We start from the raw sequence: 20,599 nt of genomic DNA on the forward strand, positions 1-20,599 counted from the left end.
TTTATACTTTCATGCTTACGAGTTTTATATATTGTGACAATAAAATGAATAGAGTTAAATAGATAGACTTTTTTACATATGTGTAACTGTCTTCCCAACCTATATTATGTAATGACAAGTTCATGCAATTGTGTAATAAGTGATTATGTTTACACTATAGTATCTACAGTGTATTCCTAGTGAATAAATGATGTTTACTAGCTGTCTCTGACTCATTTCTGAACATGGTGGGACAGCATAAATATTATTGAATGATTACGTAAAGAGTGAATATATTTACTGTGAACCTATTTAGAGAATACATAGAAGTTACAATTTGGCAAATGTTGAATAAATAAAATGAGTCAATTCGTTTCATTGGTAGGCGATTTTAGATTTGATACACATTCGATTGAGAACTTTCCAGAACGGGATAACCAAGAACGCGGATTGACTAATTAACGAAAAGTGTAGGACGAGTTCATCATGCATCGCGGGTAGATACCATGGATTGGACTATTATTAATACGAAAAGTTTAAATTGGATAAAATGGAACAATAAATGCGATTTTAGTATAAATGGTAAGAATTAACTTTTCAGAACGGGGTGACAGAAACAAGTTGACTAATTGACGGACAGTGTGGGTCACTTTGTAAACATTGATGAACATATTATTGTATTCTACGTTTTTAAGTTTAAAGGGGATGCCCCCCCCCCCTCCAGATTGTTTTTCAAAACAGTCTTTTATCTTAAATTCTTATTTGGGAGAGTAATACAAACTATATTGAAAATTGACCAAAAGAACCAAATTTAGAGAGAGATACACTAAATACCAATTCACTGATTTGAAATAAATACAATAAAAAGTTTATTTTTTTCAGTCAGCTGCAACAAACAGGATTATAGCCACGTACATCTATATATTACCCATTTCAGTTAAGATTTTTCATCCCTGTCCGCTCCTTTAATATCAAACAACGCAGTTTATTTTTTTATTTCAATTTTAAAGAATAAGGTGAGAAAAAATCGGACAAAGTACATGTATATACAAAAATGAACAAAAATATGGTTCAACATATTACGCATTATATGATAATACATAGTGTGTAGTGTTACTTCCCGCGCTTGCGCGGGCTATCATCTAGTAGTAAAGACGAATATATATTATATACGATAAAAAAAATTCAAGTTGCTTGCAATCATACTGGTAAAATGATTGTCTAGTGCTACATGTCGATAGGGTGACGAACAAAAAACAACAACTAGTCTACTCGAACTTATGGCATAGGTAACGGGACCTTATTCGCCCCTTTCAACGTGATGGAAATGACGCTTCCATTGTTGTCTTCATCCTCAATGGCGTTCACAAACACGGGGATTATATGATCCGTGCTGCAAATAATAACAAAATATCATAACATGTAATTTGTGTATACATGCCTCTGTCACATTTCCACAACCGGTCATAGACCGATGGACTTATAAACTAGACGACAGTCCAGAGACTGGAAGTTGTCATAATGCCCAATTTCCGCCATCTTAGCAGGTGGACCGGTTATTTTTTTTTCGTCGATCGTCGACTTCTTATTGACGATTGACGGAACGTTTCGGGAAGAATAAAACCGATTTAATCGATGGAAGTCCTGAAAGATCGACAGTTTGTCGATTGTCGCCTGACTCTCTGTAGCAGCGGCTCGAAACTCGATAATTGGGAGTTTCATTAATGACTGCTTTGAGTTTACATTTCTCCAGTCATTTTTCATGCATTCGTTTTTTTTCCCTTTCTATCGTCCAGCCATTGGTTAAAATGTGACAGAGACATAAAATGAACAGCAAGAAATGTTTTCACGTCATATAAATTCATATATTTACCTCATGACGCCAAATTTCTCAATCACTTGTTGAGCCAAATCCGTTCCGACAAACTTTGAGTCGTCATCCATTTTTATCATGTCCGTGTCGACAAAAGCTGGACAGAGGCAGACTAACCGGACGCCATTATTTACTACATCCGGGTGCATCTACAAACAAAAGAGTTGTTGATATATAACATTGATTACGTACAATTATGTATTTAAAGAAAAAGGTAGGATTTTTCGTAAATGTTGCAGAATAACCCTCGACGTCAAGAATTGTTTATCTAAAGCAAATACCCGAATAATGTACAAGAATAAAGTGTTGGCTGGAAGTTTTAAGAGTATATCTAAAAGTATAAAAATGGAAATGTTAACTTACTTTGTAAGACTGGGAATCTGGAGGGTACGTGCTCTAGTTTGTTATAAAGTGGATGTCTCTTAGAGTGTATATGATACCTTAATGTGATCATTATTAAGAATGTCATTGGTTGACCTGAGGGTAGAGGTAATTAAATATAAATTGTAAATTTGGAGTGCTGTTAATTATTGTTTAAGTTTAAATTGGATAGCTGGGTATGATGAGGAGACATGGAATAACATGATGTGGATAGGTTGGAAATAACGATAGTACTTACCGACCAACTCCTGGTGTAACCTATAACTCCGTGTTTACTGTAGAAATACTTACCGACCAACTCCTGGTGTAACCTATAACTCTGTGTTTACTGTAGAAATACTTACTAACCAACTCCTGGTGTAACCTATAACTCCGCTTTTACTGTAGGAATACTTACTGACCAACTCCTGGTGTAACCTATAACTCCGTGTTTACTGTAGAAATACTTACTAACCAACTCCTGGTGTAACCTATAACTCTGTGTTAACTGTAGAAATACTTACTGACCAACTCCTGGTGTAACCTATAACTCCGTGTTTACTGTAGAAATACTTACTAACCAACTCCTGGTGTAACCTATAACTCCGCTTTTACTGTAGGAATACTTACTGACCAACTCCTGGTGTAACCTATAACTCCGTGTTTACTGTAGAAATACTTACTAACCAACTCCTGGTGTAACCTATAACTCTGTGTTTACTGTTGGGAATACTTACTGACCAACTCCTGGTGTAACCTATAACTCTGTGTTTACTGTTGGGAATACTTACCGACCAACTCCTGGTGTAACCAATAACTCTTTGTTTACTGTTGGGAATACTTACTGACCAACTCCTGATGTAACCTATAACTCTATGTTTACTGTAGAAATACTTACTGACCAACTCCTGGTGTAACCTATAACTCTGTCTTACTGTTAGGAATACTTACTGACCAACTCTTGGTGTAACTTATAACTCTGTGTTTACTGTTAGGAATACTTACCGACCAACTCCTGGTGTAACCTATGACTCTGTGTTTACTGTTGGGAATACTTACTGACCAACTCTTGGTGTAACCTATAACTCTGTGTTTACTGTAGAAATACTTACTGACCAACTCCAAGTGTAACCTATAACTCCGTGTTTACTGTTGGGAATACATACTGACCAACTCCTGGTGTAACCTATAACTCTGTGTTTACTGTAGGAATACTAACTGACCAACTCCTGGTGTAACCTATAACTCCGTGTTTACTGTTGGGAATACTTACTGACCAACTCCTGGTGTAACCTATAGCTCTGTGTTTACTGTTGGAAATACTTACTGACCAACTCCTGGTGTAGCCTATAACTCTGTCTTACTGTTAGGAATACTTACTGACCAACTCCTGGTGTAACCTATAACTCCGTGTTTACTGTAGAAATACTTACTGACCAACTCCTGGTGTAACCTATAACTCTGTGTTTACTGTAGGAATACTAACTGACCAACTCCTGGTGTAACCTATAACTCCGAGTTTACTGTTGGGAATACTTACTGACCAACTCCTGGTGTAACCTATAACTCTGTGTTACTGTTAGGAATACTTACTGACCAACTCCTGGTGTAACCTATAACTCTGTGTTTACTGTTTGGAACACTTACTGACCAACTCTTGGTGTAACCTATAACTCTGTGTTTACTGTTGGGAATACTTACTGACCAACTCCTGGTGTAACCTATAACTCCGTGTTTACTTTTGGGAATATTTACCGACCAACTCCTGGTGTAACCAATAACTCTGTGTTTACTGTTGGGAATACTTACTGACCAACTCCTGGTGTAACCTATAACTTCGTGTTTACTGTAGGAATACTGACTGACCAACTCCTGGTGTAACCTATAACTCCGTGTTTACTGTTGGGAATACTTACTGACCAACTCCTGGTGTAACCTATAACTCTGTCTTACTGTAAGGAATACTTACTGACCAACTCTTGATGTAACCTATAACTCTGTGTTACTGTTAGGAATACTTACCGACCAACTCCTGGTGTAAACTATAACTCTGTGTTTACTGTTTGGAACACTTACTGACCAACTCTTGGAGTAACTATAACTCTGTGTTTACTGTTGGGAATACTTACTGTCCAACTCCTGGTGTAACCTATAACTCCGTGTTTACTGTTGGGAATACTTACCGACCAACTCCTGGTGTAACCAATAACTCTGTGTTTACTGTTTGGAATACTTAATGACCAACTCCTGGTGTAACCTATAACTCCGTGTTTACTGTAGGAATACTGACTGACCAACTCCTGGTGTAACCTATAACTCTGTGTTTACTGTTGGGAATACTTACTGACCAACTCCTGGTGTAACCTATAACCCTGTCTTACTGGTAAGAATACTTACTGACCAACTCCTGGTGTAACCTATAACTCCGTGTTTACTGTAGAAATACTTACTGACCAATTCCTGGTGTAACCTATAACTCCGCTTTTACTGTAGGAATACTTACTGACCAACTCCTGGTGTAACCTATAACTCCGTGTTTACTGTTGGGAATACTTACTGACCAACTCCTGGTGTAACCTATAACTCTGTGTTTACTGTTGGGAACACTGACTGACCAACTCCTGGTGTAACCTATAACTCCGTGTTTACTGTTGGGAACACTGACTGACCAACTCCTGGTGTAACCTATAACTCCGTGTTTACTGTTGGGAATACTTACTGACCAACTCCTGGTGTAACTTATAACTCCGTGTTTACTGTTGGGAATACTTACTGACCAACTCCTGGTGTAACATATAACTCTGTGTTTACTGTTGGGACCAACTCCTGGTGTAACCTATAACTCTGTGTTTACTGTTGGGAATACTTACTGACCAACTCCTGGTGTAACCTATAACTCTGTGTTTACTAATTGGGAATACTTACTGACCAACTCCTGGTGTAACCTATAACTCTGTGTTTACTGTAGGAATACTTACCGACCAACTCCTGGTGTAACCTATAACCCAGTGTTTACTGTTGGGAATACTTACTGACCAACTCCTGGTGTAACCTATAACTCTGTGTTTACTGTTGGGAATACTTACTGACCAACTCCTGTTGTAACCTATAGCTCTGTGTTTACTGTAGGAATACTTACTAACCAACTCCTGGTGTAACCTATAACTCTGTGTTTACTGTTGGGAATACTTACTGACCAACTCCTGGTGTAACCTATAACTCCGTGTTTACTGTTGGGAATACTTACTGACCAACTCCTGGTGTAACCTATAACTCTGTGTTTACTGTTGGGAATACTTACTGACCAACTCCTGGTGTAACCTATAACTCTCTGTTTACTGTAGGAATACTTACTGACCAACTCCTCGTGTAACCAATAACTCCGTGTTTACTGTAGGAATACTTACTGACCAACTCCTGGTGTAACCTATAACTCCGTGTTTACTGTTGGGAATTCTTACTGACCAACTCCTGGTGTAACCTATAACTCCGTGTTTACTGTTGGGAACACTTACTGACCAACTCCTGGTGTAACCTATAACTCCATGTTTACTGTTCGGAATACTTACTGACCAACTCCTGGTGTAACTTATAACTCCGTGTTTACTGTTGGGAATACTTACTGACCAACTCCTGGTGTAACATATAACTCTGTGTTTACTGTTGGGAATACTTACTGACCAACTCCTGGTGTAACCTATAACTCTGTGTTTACTAATTGGGAATACTTACTGACCAACTCCTGGTGTAACCTATAACTCTGTGTTTACTGTAGGAATACTTACCGACCAACTCCTGGTGTAACCTATAACTCTGTGTTTACTGTTGGGAATACTTACTGACCAACTCCTGGTGTAACCTATAACTCTGTGTTTACTGTTGGAATACTTACTGACCAACTCCTGGTGTAACCTATAACTCTGTGTTTACTGTTGGGAATACTTACTGACCAACTCCTGGTGTAACCTATAACTCCGTGTTTACTGGCTGCGTAGGCGGGAGTATAATTCACAGGGAAGATTCCTATAATTAAAATGTTGCAAGTCATGCACAAAAGCAGGCACGCAGAATAAAAAAATTCACAGTACAACGTGTGTTGAAGAAATAAAAATAGAACTGGATAGATGTGTTTCAATTTACAAAACAAATAAAGAAAAAGCAGAGTTTTTAGAGACGTTTAGAAGAGAAGATACAAGAGACAGCCTTACCAATGTAATAAAAATCAGATGTTAGACCCACTCGCTTACTCGTTTGTGTAGCGAGTAAGCGAGCGGATCTAACATCTAGTTTTAATTAGATCTAACATCTAGTTTTAATTAGATTGCAGTCTTACCGGCCAGAGAGGACATATTCAGTATAATGCCCCCTTTACCGCCCTTGTCCTTCCGCATGTAGTCCATGCCCAGCATGGTCCCGCGGATCGTCCCGTTCTACAACAGAACATCGGCAATAGAGTCAAGCTTCTTTATATATTATGCCGACATGAGCTTTCAATTCAAAGATATCTATCTCTCGAATACCGGGTATCAAAAAAAAGTTTTCACAGAAAAAGTTATTACATGTAATGAGTAATAGCCTACAGAGAGGTCGATCTATGTAACAAAAGTGATGTCCGATCCCCAGAGTATATCAATATATAAAAATATGTTTGAATCAAGAGTGAATAGTTATGTAAGAATGATATATCAATAAAGATGGTATTAAATAGTTTGTATCCTTTTAAACTAATATAATTTTGATAATTAACTATCTTATAGATTGATAGAGGCAGCTGGCGTCAGTAGGTAACTCAATATATGGCATTTTCATTTGATTTGAAAATTCATAATTTATAAATTAATAATTCTGTTATATCATATTGTATCATTCCTATCAAATTCAACGACCTAATACAGTAACTGCTTAACGTCTTACTAAGGGAAACGGAAATCGTTATAACCTACTCCTCCCCTCTTTCCGCTTACAATAAAGAACTCGTGGTACTTGTTACATGTATTTATAAACTAATGCATTCGGACAACATTTTACTTTACACCCCCCCCCCCCCCCCCCCCCGCCTATAAGGACAAGAAGTCACTATATAAACCGATATAATCTCTCAATGAAAAAAACCCTAAGTCAATATATAGCACTTAGACATTTAAATCCGACCATATGCTGTACGTTTGCTATATGGGATTATCATAGAATCAATAGACCTTCTGTTCCAAAAAATGACTAAGTACATTTTCATCACAGCTATTGATTGACATTGGCGTTTTAGCTTAAAGAATAATATAGATGACAGGTGCCCGGTGACGGGTGAAATCGTTACCAGGTTAACGTCGATGCATTGCTGCCAGTTTTTCTCATTCACAATCCCTGCGTTGTTTACCACCAGATCAAGTTGTCCGTATGTGTCCTTGGTTTTCCTGAAAACCTCTGTCAAATATATTTATGACTATTAAATAGAAAGCAATCCGTAATAAAAATATCATTGCCACATTTTGAGGTATAAACATAATTTTTTTATTTAATTCAAAATTGTCTGTTAATAAAATAATCACATGTAACTTTATTTAGATCTTTTTAGATATGTCTGACGAAAAATGTTTGAAAAACCTTTGAGTTGCTCTGAATCCGTGACGTCACACTGCTGGGATATGACGTTTTCGGCATACTTTGATTTGAACTCTTTGTAAGTTTTCTCTAATTCACTTTGGTTAACGTCAGAAATACAGACCTAGTAATGAATTAATGGAATTTATTAGTGGCCTACATACAAATTCAATAACACTAATTAATAAATGTCTCAATCAAGCTTATAAAGTTATAGATTTAAGATGATTAATAAAATGCAAGACATGGTGCATGAATCTAAGCTAAATATACTATGTACATAAGATTATTAAGTATAAATATACTCTTTAAAACCCAAAAGGAGTACTGTATTCAAACCTCTTTTTTCTTTTAATTAAAATACAAGATATGTTCTGTTGAGTGATTTTGCTGGAGAACGTTTTAAATCTGATATACATGATGCATGACGCCTTGTGATAAGACGTTTTAAAAATCTTAACAAGCGGAAAAGTTAACATGAAGTGTATTTATATACACCAACCTCCCACACATATTATTTAAAAAACGTTCAGATTTGTCCTTGATCGGTCTATAAACTTTAAAAACATACAAACACATATTTAGGGTTTTCCTTGTGACTTGATCTCTCTCTCTCTCTCTCTCTCTCTCTCTCTCTCTCTCTCTCTCTCTCTCTCTCTCTCTCTCTCTTACCTTACTCCCCCTCTCCAGGAGGACTCCGGAGAAGACCTTCCCCAGCCCCTGGGCCGACCCTGTCACGACAGCCACTCTCCCAGAAAACATCACTGCGACCTGTCTTGTTTCAGTATGACCAGGCAAGTGTATACCTACACTTGTGTAGGTATAAAATCCGAAAGTTAAAAAAACAAGTTTTCACTTTATAACAGCGTATGCTCAGGGGGGCTCCTGACCTTTGATCCTTAACTGTGACCTAGCTAATAGTTTTACAACTGATTTCCCGTCTTCTTTAATACAGATTGACTGCATGCATTTCCTTACTATAGGGGTAATTGTAAATCACATATTTAAAGTCACCAGGCATGTAGAAGAGCGACTCTTGACACTGTCTTTATGTAGAAAGTCAGTAATGTAATGTAATCCTACAAGAGATAGAGGTGTAAGAATGATCGACTGTGCAAACCGTTCATGTATAGTTAAATAAACACGATTATCCTGTATAAATACAGCAGTATGGACAAAGTTGCCAATTTTGTTGTTACTTGTTCATGTATTAGATTATTTCATGTCCATATCCTTGTTGCTTATGTCTCGGGGAGAGAGAGAGAGAGAGAGAGAGAGGTGTGTGTGTTTTACTTACACGTGTTCTAGTATTGGGGTTACAGCTGACTCCTGTTGGTTCTGCATGACCACGTTCAATTTTATAGACGGCTAGCACTGAGTCTCGCCCGACACCTGGTTTTAATCACTACCCAGATGGAACATAAATTAATGATAATTCATTATATCTCTAAAGGTTTTTCTCTACAAGAACAGTGGTATATCCGTGTTTCTTTACAGAAATGTGGATTCTATTTGCTAGTGTTTATTTCAAAAGGACCAAATAACAATCCTTATGTACAAGCTGTGTACTTTACAATGACATAATAACAACAATGGACTGCAAAGAAACCCTTTGTGGTAAGAAAACTTTTGTTATCCGGGCTCATTGCGTAAGCAATTGCCAGGCTATAAAAGCTACAGTGCACGATTCATCTATCTATCTATCTACTAGTATCTATCTATCTATCTATCTATCTATCTATCTATCTATCTATCTATCTATCTATCTATCTATCTATCTATCTATCTATCTATCTATCTATCTATCTATCTATCTATCTATCTATCTATCCTTTGTGTCCTAGCTTTTATCTATTCGCCTATCTATTTATTTATTTGATGTTCTGTGAGTCAACACAAGTAACTCAAACATTGAAGCATAGTTGAGATTTCTTTAAGGTACTAGTTAGTACATAACAAAAATACACGTACCGGATAGAACCACGTATGTCAGATATGTCTTATCTAATGCATTATTATAGTGCGCGGTCCTAGGATGAATTTAGTATATTTCTTAAAAAACACCATGTGTTATTTTAAAATTCGAATAGCTATTTAGCTAACAATATTATCCAAACCATTAAAATGTATACCTACTAAAAATAAGTAAATTGAGGGTCATTCCCAGTAAAAACCAAAGAATTCAAACAAATACTCCCAATATGCATTTTTTTATTCGGAGAGTAGTACTCAAAAGCTTTATGAAGAAAACCAACTTAATTTATTTTTTTGGATGACAGTTTCCATGGAAATCAGAATTAGCGGTTTTAACTTACATGTTTCTTTTTAACACAAAATATGTTAACCCTTTCAATATCACACCATGGTTTGAACATTCCCCACTGACAGGAATTGTGAGGAATTTATTTTAGTTCCTCAAAAATTAAAAACTAATTGAATTTGGAGTTTTAAAGTATCAAATTTAAATAGGCAATTTTTCAAAATGTAGAAAATACCCAATTTTACTATTTACTACTTTATACTTTTACTACCCATAATTCCGAATTTCCATAGGTAGAAATTTAAAAACGTCATCATAGGTGGCTTTGTTTGTAGTAATGGGAGCAAAACAATTTTATTTAGTTTTGATTTAGTGAAAATGTATCATTATTTAGGAGAGTAACTAAGTAGTTATCATAGGAACCACTCTTAGAAATCATGATTTAAAAATTAACATCTTTTTAAACGAAGGAAATTGTATTTGTGACTGAACGTAAACAACAATAAAGCAGATACATGTATATTCTTATGTTACTTTAAATGTTGATATATAAACTATAATGTGCGTGTCACAGAGCTATTTCCATTTTTGGTGTTCGCTTGAACGTTGACCAGGTAAAATAACCTATATTTATAAGAGTTATTCCAAGTGTTTGATTAGTTGGGCTGGCGCTGTTGATATCGAACCTTTGCTTGATAGAAATGTAAAATATATCAACAATTTACATTTTGTATAATAAGGTCATGATCATCTCAAAGAAAATGTGAAAACAAATATTCCATGTAATTTGTTAGAACAGTTTTACTGTTAAATCTTTTAACACAATGACAAATCCAAATTTACATTACATCAGTATACAATGCCAACGAAATATTTTGACAATACGCAAATTTGAGTTTTATGATACATGAATGGCTGAAATCTATTCAAGAGAAACAAAATTACGTTCATAATATATATATATATATATATATATATATATATATATATATATATATATATATATATATCTATCTATCTATCTATCTATCTATCTATCTATCTATCTGAAGAAAACTCAAATTTTGCAGTAGGCAAAGTTTAAGAGTGCGTTTGAGTGCGTTTCAACTACACCAGTGACTTGCGATGTACATTGTAATATACTTTTTACATTAATTCTTTTATTTTCAAAATGCGACTAATGTTGTTTGACTGAAGATCAAAGGTTTTACATACCAATTGGATTTTATCCATAAATGTTCATTTTTAAAACATTCAAATGAGCCATAGTTAAATACTACATGGATCACATGCACATTCTTTGATACCATAGAAAAAAATCAGTAAAATGAATGCAACAAGTGATGAAAATTAAGTGTTAAGGATAAATTATATGAAGTATTTATCCAACAATATTTAGAACTTCTATCACAAGTTACAATTTCTTCTTACATGTAGTATAAAGTGTATAAAGTGTAACTAATTAAAGTTCTTTTTTTAAAGAAAAAAACAAAATTGACGGTAGTTACATTTATTTATCAGGTCCTACTGTACTGGGTATTTTTAGATATTTCAAACATCATTTTGTGACGTTACGGTTTTACAAAATGTGTTCTGATTGATAATTCTACATTGTAAAGGCACATAACAACTCATTAACGAATAATTGATTACTGTTGTTAAAAAATACACTTTTAAAGTGACAAGTGGAATTGGTAAACTTAATGTTTAAGTAAAAAAATAGTTTTAACTTTAACTCTTAACTTTAACTTAAGAGGACCGTGTTGAATCCAGTATAATCAACAACGGCGTTCACAAAATAACGCACCATGTTCCTTTTGTTTAATTGCATTCATATCATATATATAATTAACATTGAACAAGGTTATTACAATTTCAAGGTTACTTTTTTAATCTTCGATATGTTCTATTTCCATATCACAAACATTTTAAGACATCATATCCAATACATTGTTAAACATATTTTTTTATAAAACAACCGTTGCATTTACTTCACATATGAAGTAAAACCCCATAAAAAGACTCTCTAAGTTGATTGTTTACGAATAAAAAGCCAACAATTATTTAGTCTGAGCTTTAGATAATTGTCCATCTAATAAATTGATATGATTGGAATATGTTAGATATACGTTAACTGTAATCATGGTAGGTTACAGTGTAATACAAACCATTTCGCACCGTGTGCTTTTCACGTTGTGAATACCTAGTATCTGCATCAAAGGTTGGCAAATTTAAATCAACCATTCTCTGTCTGGTAGCAGCTCCTATTTTATTGTATTGTATTTGACGACGTGCCTGATGGTATGAGAAATGGGCAGCTTGAAGGTCCCCTGCATTATGTTGACAGATCCCAAGGATCTCCAAGGAAATGTCTCTAAGGTTGAGAGGAATTAAATTATTTTCATCATGGTGGACTAGGTCCTTTAGATTATTATAAGCCTTATCAAAGCTGGAATCGTTATTGCTTTGTTTATAGATGAAACATTCTAGCATGTGTAACAAAACGAAAGGTGGAATATACAGCAAAGATAGATCATTGTTTTGCCCTGGAATCAATTCATTAATGTAACAAATTTTAGTACCAAGAACGATATCTCGCGCCAATGCCTTTCTCATCTTTATTGACAAGGACTGTCCGCCTACAGCCTCTGAATAACTGTTGTGATCTACATGTCCCTCATACATCAGATACGGTTTTACTAACATTTTCTTCGTCTTCTCTAAAACGGATACTGCTTCCCTGTACCTGAGTGTCTTGTAATAATACATAGCAATGTACGGCATGTCAGAAACACATCCAAACTGTGATGCTAATCTGAACAACTGACTAGACTTTCTGTTAACAACATACATTTGTTTGTTGACACCAGTTTCATTTGACATGTTATGCAAAATAAAAGCAGGAACATGACCTTCTGATATTGTGACAGTGGTGAATATATCAACTGTTCTGCTGTTAGAAGGGCTACCATATAGGCATGTAGATCCGGTTTTGGAAGTGCATCATTTACCCCCATCTCTTGAATTAAATATATAACAAATGCAGTCTCTGACGTTAGACTTCTTTGGTTGGTATTGACTATTTGTCTTGGATTACAAAGGGCATCAATTAAAAAGGATCTGATTAATGGACAGTCTAGCAGGATTGCAACACCTCTTTTATACATTCCATACAATTGATGGAACAATTGATGTTGTTTATTGCCATGCATTTTACTCAAAAGCATATTGTTTTCTAGAATGAAAAAATTAGGACAGACTCCCTTATACACGCATTTTAGGAGAAGTTTAAAGCAGACCCAAAAACCAGCCAGGAGATTTTGTGGACACCAGAAATCTAGAGTGCTTTGTTGAATGGCCCAAAAAATAGTTGTTTTAATATGATAGGAACACAATGTTTTGTCTTCATCACTTAATCCTTTGTTAATCATTTTATTTAAGAATATTTTCAGCATTCCATATATTAAGAATTGTGTGTGATTCATTGAGTACACAATTTTGTATTCTGCCAGAGAGAAAGAAATTCTCCATTCTTTGTCTTCATGAATTCCCAGTTTGTGTCCTATTACTACAAAGTGACATCCATTTCTGACAATATCATTTACTACATGAGGTTGGGGCCATGAGTGACATCTGTCTATCCACGAGGGGGCAGAGGGAGGCCAAAAATCAATGACAAAACAATCATTTTCATCGTATTCTACATCATGTAATTTACCTCTTCTGCTAGGCCCTTTTGTTTCGGATCCAGGAATAGATGATTTGCTTTTCATCTCTATGTATTTAGAACTTGAGATATAACTCCTTTTACGCATTGTTACACAAACTGAAAAATGTCTTCATTAGCGCGTCCATATGGTAACCAAAGTAAAGTGAACCCTGGCGGACTTTTAGAGCTGTCAGCGAGAAACAGAACCTGTTTGTTTAAGTTAAAACATTTAGATTGGGAGAACTCCCAGATCACTTGATAATCCAATTGCCAATACATAATATCAATATCTGATTTTTGTAATCTAAATCCTTCTCTTTCGCTTCCACTATCCATTCTGTTGAACCCATCACATTTTCTTACTTGATTCTTCAGAAACACTTCGATGTCAACTATATCTCTCCTAGAGGCTATCTGTTCTGGAGTTCCAATCTCGAGACACATTCTTTCATACAATGCCTCTGACAGATTATGGACAGTCTTCCTGAGTTGATTAAAAAATCCACAATGCTCAAAACATTATTAATCATAAAAACCTACATTGCGCTGCTTTCTCCAATTCATAGATTTTCTTAAGAAAAAAATGTCTTTGCTTTTTTTAGTTCTTTGAAATCCCCATTGATAATAAAAGTAAAAAAAAAAATGTTTTACCTGAAATTTGACATTTTTTAATGAATTATCCACGTTACACTATTAAAACTTTTTAGAGTGTTAAATTTACTTCATTAAATTTTATTTGTGAGAAATAAAAAAATCTAAGAAGTTAAATCTAACCTTTGCAAAGAGGGATAAATCTGTTAGAATATTAGTAACTTGTGCAATTAAAATTGAACAAAATAAATGATGTTTATATCAATCAGTACGGTCCGAGATATTCAAACACAAGTTCTGACTTCGACTTAAACACAGCTTTTATCACGAGTAAACGGGCACATATTTAATTGGTGTTTATGTCTTGCTATACCTGAAGCTTTTTATTTCTACTTCAGAATGAAACTTTTATAAATTACCTTTTAATTTACCTTAAAATCTAATCAACTGAATGTTGAAAAAGCTCTAAAGCGCTAGCACTGCAATTAGTTTTATTGGTTTGCTGTTTAGTAATAAGTATGTAAAAAATAGAAGCAAATATTGAAACGTCGATGATGAACAAAGTAAAATGTAAATTTGAGCGCGAAACAAGAGTGAATGTGGATTTTTTTTTTAATGTTATAACAAATTTAGATCCACAGATATCTTAAATTATGAGTGAATTATAAGTAGTATGTTTAATTATAATACAGATTTATTGAATTATGTACATGTAATGTCACATATATGTATTTACACGTGCTTCTTTTTGTTACACCTAGAACAATCCTAAATAACAATTTAAACTTAATTAATAAAAAAAAAACCTGAACTTTATTTATTTTACAACGATTGATAAACAAGTTCTACAACTTATATTAATATCTCTCGTTGGCACGGATGTTAGCGCGAGGGGGTCATTGGTGTGGGAAGAAGCCGGAGTACCCGGAGAGAACCCACGTGTCCAAGCGGGCGACCGCCATACCCTATCACATACTACCTCTGTCGATCACGGGGATCGAACTCGGGTCGCAGCGGTGAAAAGCGAGTGCATTGTCCAATACGCTACCTGGACACCTAATTAATATATTAATTAATATATAAAGCTTTCTCATGACACTATAGCTGCAGTACATTATTTAATGTTTTATCACCACATGCGCTTGTTTCATTAAGGAGGTCTATTAACTATATACAATAACATAGTCAATAGACCTCTTGTATGAAACAATTAAGCGCCTGTGTTATTCACTGTGCCTCAAACGATTATCAAAAACTTTGTATACATGTAATTTTCATAACTTTATGTTAAGTTCATAATTAAAGTCCGCTTTGGTAGAGCAGTACGTGATATATTATATAAATTTATAAATATTCGATACATATTATATTAACACCTAAAAAGTGACAATATGTTAAATTCAAGTCATATTAAATACTTCAGAAAACGTTTATTTTTTTTTCAGGGAGAAACGTCTCGGCATAAAATGTCTTTCGGAGCGAATTGCATGGGTACTCGTGAATCCTCCCATCGGAGCGAAACGGCAGTTCCCCTTTAAATAAACGGCTATCAGTATCAGGAACAGTGTTCTATGGAACATCCAAGTGCAGCGAAATTTATAGTAAAGGTATGCATTAATTTTGAAAGTTCTAGCACTTCTTTAGAATAACGTTAGTCCTTTAATACCATGCATATAGCGGCTGTAATAGTTTTAAACTTGATTCAACTGTAGCCTATATGCTAGATAACATAATTAGCTCACCTGACAGGGGTGAAATTACTACAAAAGAATGAATAGAACAAAATAGGCCAGAAAAGTTTACTTTTATCAGTTGAATTAAGGTAGTGTAGAAATCTTGAAGCCTGGGGTTAGGGCGAGGTCACATGGGGAAAGAGGGGTTCTCTCTCTCTCTCTCTCTCTCTCTCTCTCTCTCTCTCTCTCGCTCATTCTCTCTCTATATATAGCTTGTTTTATTGTTAAATACAGTAATTGTTACACGAATATTGCCCTGATGCAGGTTGAGGAGGCAGAGGGAATTTTCAACTTCCTTTCTGAACCAGAGAAGAGACAGGCACTGCAGTTCTTATTGTCTGTGGTTAGACGATACAACTCTTCAATAGTACTAGATACTTCCAGAACCAGTGAAAGTTGTAAAACAGCTAAGGCTAAGGAACTTGGAGATGTTATACAGACTTTCAGTCTACTCCTGGAAAAACAAATATCAAAATTAGAGGAGGAATTGGAAAAATCTGTGAGGGGTGGTGTAGACCAGTGTCTATCAGTAGAACCCACCTGTGAAAGCAATGGTGAAGACAAGCAACAGCACACCGTATACACTTACAGTGTGATTGAAAATACTGGCAATGAGGAAAAGCAATCTTACAGTTTGCAACATCTTCCTCCAAACAGAAGTAAAAATTTATTTGAAAGAATTTATTCCCCTTTGTTTACTTGGGAAAACACTAAATATGATAGACTGGAACACAGAAAAAGAAAGCCAATAGAAAGAAGGCAACCAATTAAACTGCTTGTTAAAACGGCCTACAAACAAAGACTTGCTGAAAATGGAGAAACTGCATGCTTGGGAAAAGATGACAGAAAACAAAATTTCTCTTGCTTACTCTGTGATGATAAATTTTCCCAGGAAACTCCTTATTTACAGCACCTGGTGTTTGTCCACCGATCTAGCCCTTGTTGTTGTAGATTCTGTCATCAACTGCTCACATATACTCAGTCAATCCAAACTCACAACTCGCTCTGCGGCGAATCAAACCATCTTCAAACTCTGAATAGTAGAGAAACTTTAAGAAATCTTCTAGCTCCAAATCTGATTTCCTCTGGGACAGAAAACCAAACTCATGCAGTTGAAAATAACTCCTCTCAAGAAATATTGGAAACACAATCCAAGGATTCATCATGTTCTAGATCAAGACCAGCAGGACAATTCCACAGGCAGGTACATACAGGTGAGTCCAGGTAGTTCTAGGTGAGGCCAAGTGCTAACTAATTGTCCAGTCCTCCAGTCCTTTAAAGGTGGAGACATGATTTAACTGTTGTACAATGTACATTGTGTAGACTTTATTGAAATACACAGTCACAAACTGTTTATCATTCAAATTTAATGATTGCGTAGAATTAGTGTTTATTCTGTTGCATTTATGCATATCTTTATACAACTTTATCATTTGTGTGGTTTTGTGCTTGTGAACTGAACTTAAATTTCAGAGGAGAAGCCATTTCAATGTTGTAAATGCAGAACCAGTTTCAGAACCATGAAAGGCTTGCTGAAACACAGACAGACAAACAGACACCTAGTGAAGGAAGGAAATGTCATCAACGAAAAAAAATATCTGTGTTCAATGTGTGGAAGAAAATACTTCAGGTTAGCCCAACTTAGCCACAATATTCTCCATATTCTTACATGATTAAACAAGATATTATCATATTTAGAAAATACTATTTTCCTCAGAATTAATTCACTCTTTTTCTAATGGAAAATTGAAAAGGACCTCAGTGATATTGAAAAAATTATTATTGGAAAAGGGCAAATTCTGTGGAAAAATATTATATTCCAAAATAAAATACCATATGAGTATAAACCGGTATACTATTTATTCTTTATAATTCAATTCACCATCATTAAACACAAATCAGACAAATTTTTGCTTCATTATAGGAACAGTAGTATAAAATTTAAGCGCAAGGTCATGCGAATTTATGTGATTTTAGCACAGGAGAATATCATGTCAACACAAAAGTATACACAAGTGTACATTTTATGATTTAGCCAATGAATTAAAGTGTTGCAAACAGATATCAAATTATTTTGTTTTAAACAGTGTATAATAAGTGCATATAATTTTCGAAAATTGTTGGGTTAGGGTTAGGGTTAGGGTTAGTTATTCAAACTTTCTTAGGGTGATTTCTAATGTACTTTAAAATGCCTGTACATGTATTCCCAAACAATTTTTTTCAAATAAGATTATTTTTATAATAAGTTTTTAAAGGATTTTTACATTGATCAATGTTTCAGAAAGCAAGCTCTCCAGCGCCATTTAAAGAACCACAAAGAAGAAGCTCCACATCAGTGTGAGTTCTGCAGCTTCACTTCCAAGGAGGCAAACAATCTGAAGCGACATATGGACCTCCATTTTGAATCTAAACGTAACTTTGTGTGTGAAGTCTGTGGGGCAGCATTTCATGCCAAGAACACACTTGACACACACATAGCCTTTAAGCATAATGATTCCCGGCTGTTTCAATGCAATGTGTGTGAGGCAACATTCAAGGTGAAAAATGCCCTCAAAAGGCATAGTCTGGTGCACAGCGAGTTGAAGTCTCACAAGTGTTGGTGTGGTGTAGGGTTCAAACGATTGACTAATTTAAGGCGACACATGTTGCGGATCCATGGAAGCACTGACGGATTACTGCCCCCGGTCAAGCGAGTGAAGTCTCTAGACTCAAACAAAAAAGCACCTGTATCAAGAACAGACCTTGTAGAACATTCTGTTTCAGACCTCTCTGTTGCTGACACCAATACTCATGTGGTGCCCTTTAACCAGGATACCAAAGTGACAAATGGTGCCTTATTGGTGCCTTTGCCACAGGATACCTTTAGGGACCAATTACGAGGTGTCGCAGATGTATCATCTGGACAAGGTGAAACCTGTGGTAGTGGAATAACTGTTGCTCCTATTCTGTTGAATAATAAAAATAATGCTAGTCTACATAAACTATATCCTGACAACCCTCAATGCAGCTTGTCGGCTTTGCCTCAGTCAGTGGGGCTTTCAAATGTTATTAGACAGATACAAGAGGTGTTTGATTTGTCTTAAATAAATATGCACAAATAATGGTTTAACTTTTTATTATTGGATGGATTGTAAAAAATCTGAGAATTACAGAAACAAAAAGGCTGACCGAGAGACTATACTATATTTATTCAAATAAATTAGTTATAATAGCGAGCGCAGCTCGCTGCGCGGCGGCGAGCGAAGCGAGCGCTAAGAACCAGTGTGCGCGAGAAAAGGAACGAGCCAAACCTACAGTTCATCAAAGAAAATTTTTTGTCTACGTCCCATAATGCTATCTAATGTTTTCACCCGTGGTGCTATGCCAAAAATGGCCGACTTTTAACTCGCAATTTAGGTTGTCTTTAAGTTTGAAGACACGTTTTGAGTACCGCATATATATGCTTTGGAGAGTTTCAAAAGATTTGTTACATGCTTATTTCCCGCGATAAATTTAGAGGTGGATCAAACATCTGTAATGAGTGTACTAGCTATTTCAATATAAACTGCGATACTTGCCTCATTGACATATGATTTGTTTTTAATTTTTTTATATAGAGATTATTATAGCATTGAATCGTGATTTTTTGAAGTATACACTCATAACTGCAGCGGTGTGTGCATACAAATTGAGTAACGCGCGTTATGCACACACCGCTGCAGTTATGAGAGTATACTTCAAAAAATCATGATTTAATGCTTATATTTACATTTTTTTAACTTCTTGCCTTGTCTGCAAATGTGATTCATACCTTAAAATTCCTATCTTATCCTAAGGGTATGTTAAATAATATTAATGGAAGAGCCACAGTAACAGCCACGAGCGTGAACTTTGATTTCTGCTTGTGACGTTGCAGTTTACAGCGTTCAACGTTTGTGACGTCATAATAAAACCATTTTTAAGCTACAGAATTGTGCATGCATGTACAGTAGGCAGGTAAGTATATGAGTAGGGAGGAAATAAACAAAAGGACATTTTGAACTAAATAAAAAGGAATAAAATGAAAAAATAAACAGTTAAAAAATTTATGTAGATACTGCATATAGTCAAACCATTAAATTTAAAAGTGGGAAATTACACACCTACAAACAGGGACCGGGCTCTCTCTCTCTCTCTCTCTCTCTCTCTCTCTCTCTCTCTCTCTCTCTCTCTCTCTCTCTCTCTCTCTCTCTCTCTCTCTCTCTCTCTCTCTCTCTCTCTCTCTCTAGGTTGACAATGATGCAGGGTATGTGTAATTCTTGCTGTGCTCGCCAGAACGGTAGCACCGCAAAACATATTATGGCTAACGTTACTTGGTTTGTGATCGATGTTTATTACATTGTCTAAAAAAATTGCTTTTTATAGCTTTCTGGAAGGGGGGTATATTTTTAAAACCTTTTTTTAAAAATGACATTTTAAGTTATACCCTGTGGATGTACATATACCAAGGTAAAGGAAAGGGAAGAGTTACATGTACA

General features: G+C 35.4%; 2 protein-coding genes across 4 annotated transcripts; one reads left to right on the plus strand and one right to left on the minus strand.

Annotated features, from left to right (window-relative positions):
• Positions 1-956: 956 nt before the first annotated feature.
• Positions 957-9,241, minus strand: LOC105336455 (15-hydroxyprostaglandin dehydrogenase [NAD(+)]). Of its 3 annotated transcripts, none has more exons than XM_066087004.1 (8): positions 9,108-9,241; positions 8,483-8,621; positions 7,814-7,934; positions 7,527-7,633; positions 6,546-6,642; positions 6,159-6,235; positions 1,853-2,001; positions 957-1,372 (listed from the first exon to the last, which is right to left on the minus strand). In XM_066087004.1, exons 1-8 carry the CDS (start codon positions 9,152-9,154, stop codon positions 1,258-1,260), a joined length of 852 nt encoding a protein of 283 aa, XP_065943076.1. In that variant the 5' UTR covers positions 9,155-9,241; the 3' UTR covers positions 957-1,257. The 3 variants fall into 3 exon arrangements, with proteins under 3 accessions (XP_065943076.1, XP_034317379.2, XP_065943077.1); XM_034461488.2 differs by having other exon boundaries at positions 8,483-8,889; positions 9,108-9,240; XM_066087005.1 differs by having other exon boundaries at positions 8,483-8,856; positions 9,108-9,125.
• A 48-nt stretch (positions 9,242-9,289) lies between these two features.
• Positions 9,290-19,204, plus strand: LOC109619669 (zinc finger protein 596). The gene is made up of 5 exons (XM_034461484.2): positions 9,290-9,427; positions 15,816-15,977; positions 16,369-17,317; positions 17,577-17,733; positions 18,385-19,204. Exons 2-5 carry the CDS (start codon positions 15,942-15,944, stop codon positions 19,184-19,186), a joined length of 1,944 nt encoding a protein of 647 aa, XP_034317375.2. The 5' UTR covers positions 9,290-9,427; positions 15,816-15,941; the 3' UTR covers positions 19,187-19,204.
• Positions 19,205-20,599: the final 1,395 nt, after the last annotated feature.

The sequence above is a fragment of the Magallana gigas genome, chromosome 6, assembly GCF_963853765.1.
Source record: "Magallana gigas chromosome 6, xbMagGiga1.1, whole genome shotgun sequence".
Taxonomy (NCBI): domain Eukaryota; kingdom Metazoa; phylum Mollusca; class Bivalvia; order Ostreida; family Ostreidae; genus Magallana; species Magallana gigas.

Coding starts and splice junctions, on each gene's coding strand:
- LOC105336455 (XM_066087004.1), bottom strand. CDS start 9,154: ATGCAGAACCAACAGGAGTCAGCTGTAACCCCAATACTAGAACACGT. Junction 6,643..7,526: donor AATGCATCGACGTTAACCTG/GTAACGATTTCA, acceptor GTTCTGTTGTAG/AACGGGACGATCCGCGGGAC. Junction 6,236..6,545: donor GAATATGTCCTCTCTGGCCG/GTAAGACTGCAA, acceptor TTTTAATTATAG/GAATCTTCCCTGTGAATTAT.
- LOC109619669 (XM_034461484.2), top strand. CDS start 15,942: ATGGAACATCCAAGTGCAGCGAAATTTATAGTAAAG. Junction 15,978..16,368: donor CAGCGAAATTTATAGTAAAG/GTATGCATTAAT, acceptor GCCCTGATGCAG/GTTGAGGAGGCAGAGGGAAT. Junction 17,734..18,384: donor TGTGGAAGAAAATACTTCAG/GTTAGCCCAACT, acceptor TCAATGTTTCAG/AAAGCAAGCTCTCCAGCGCC.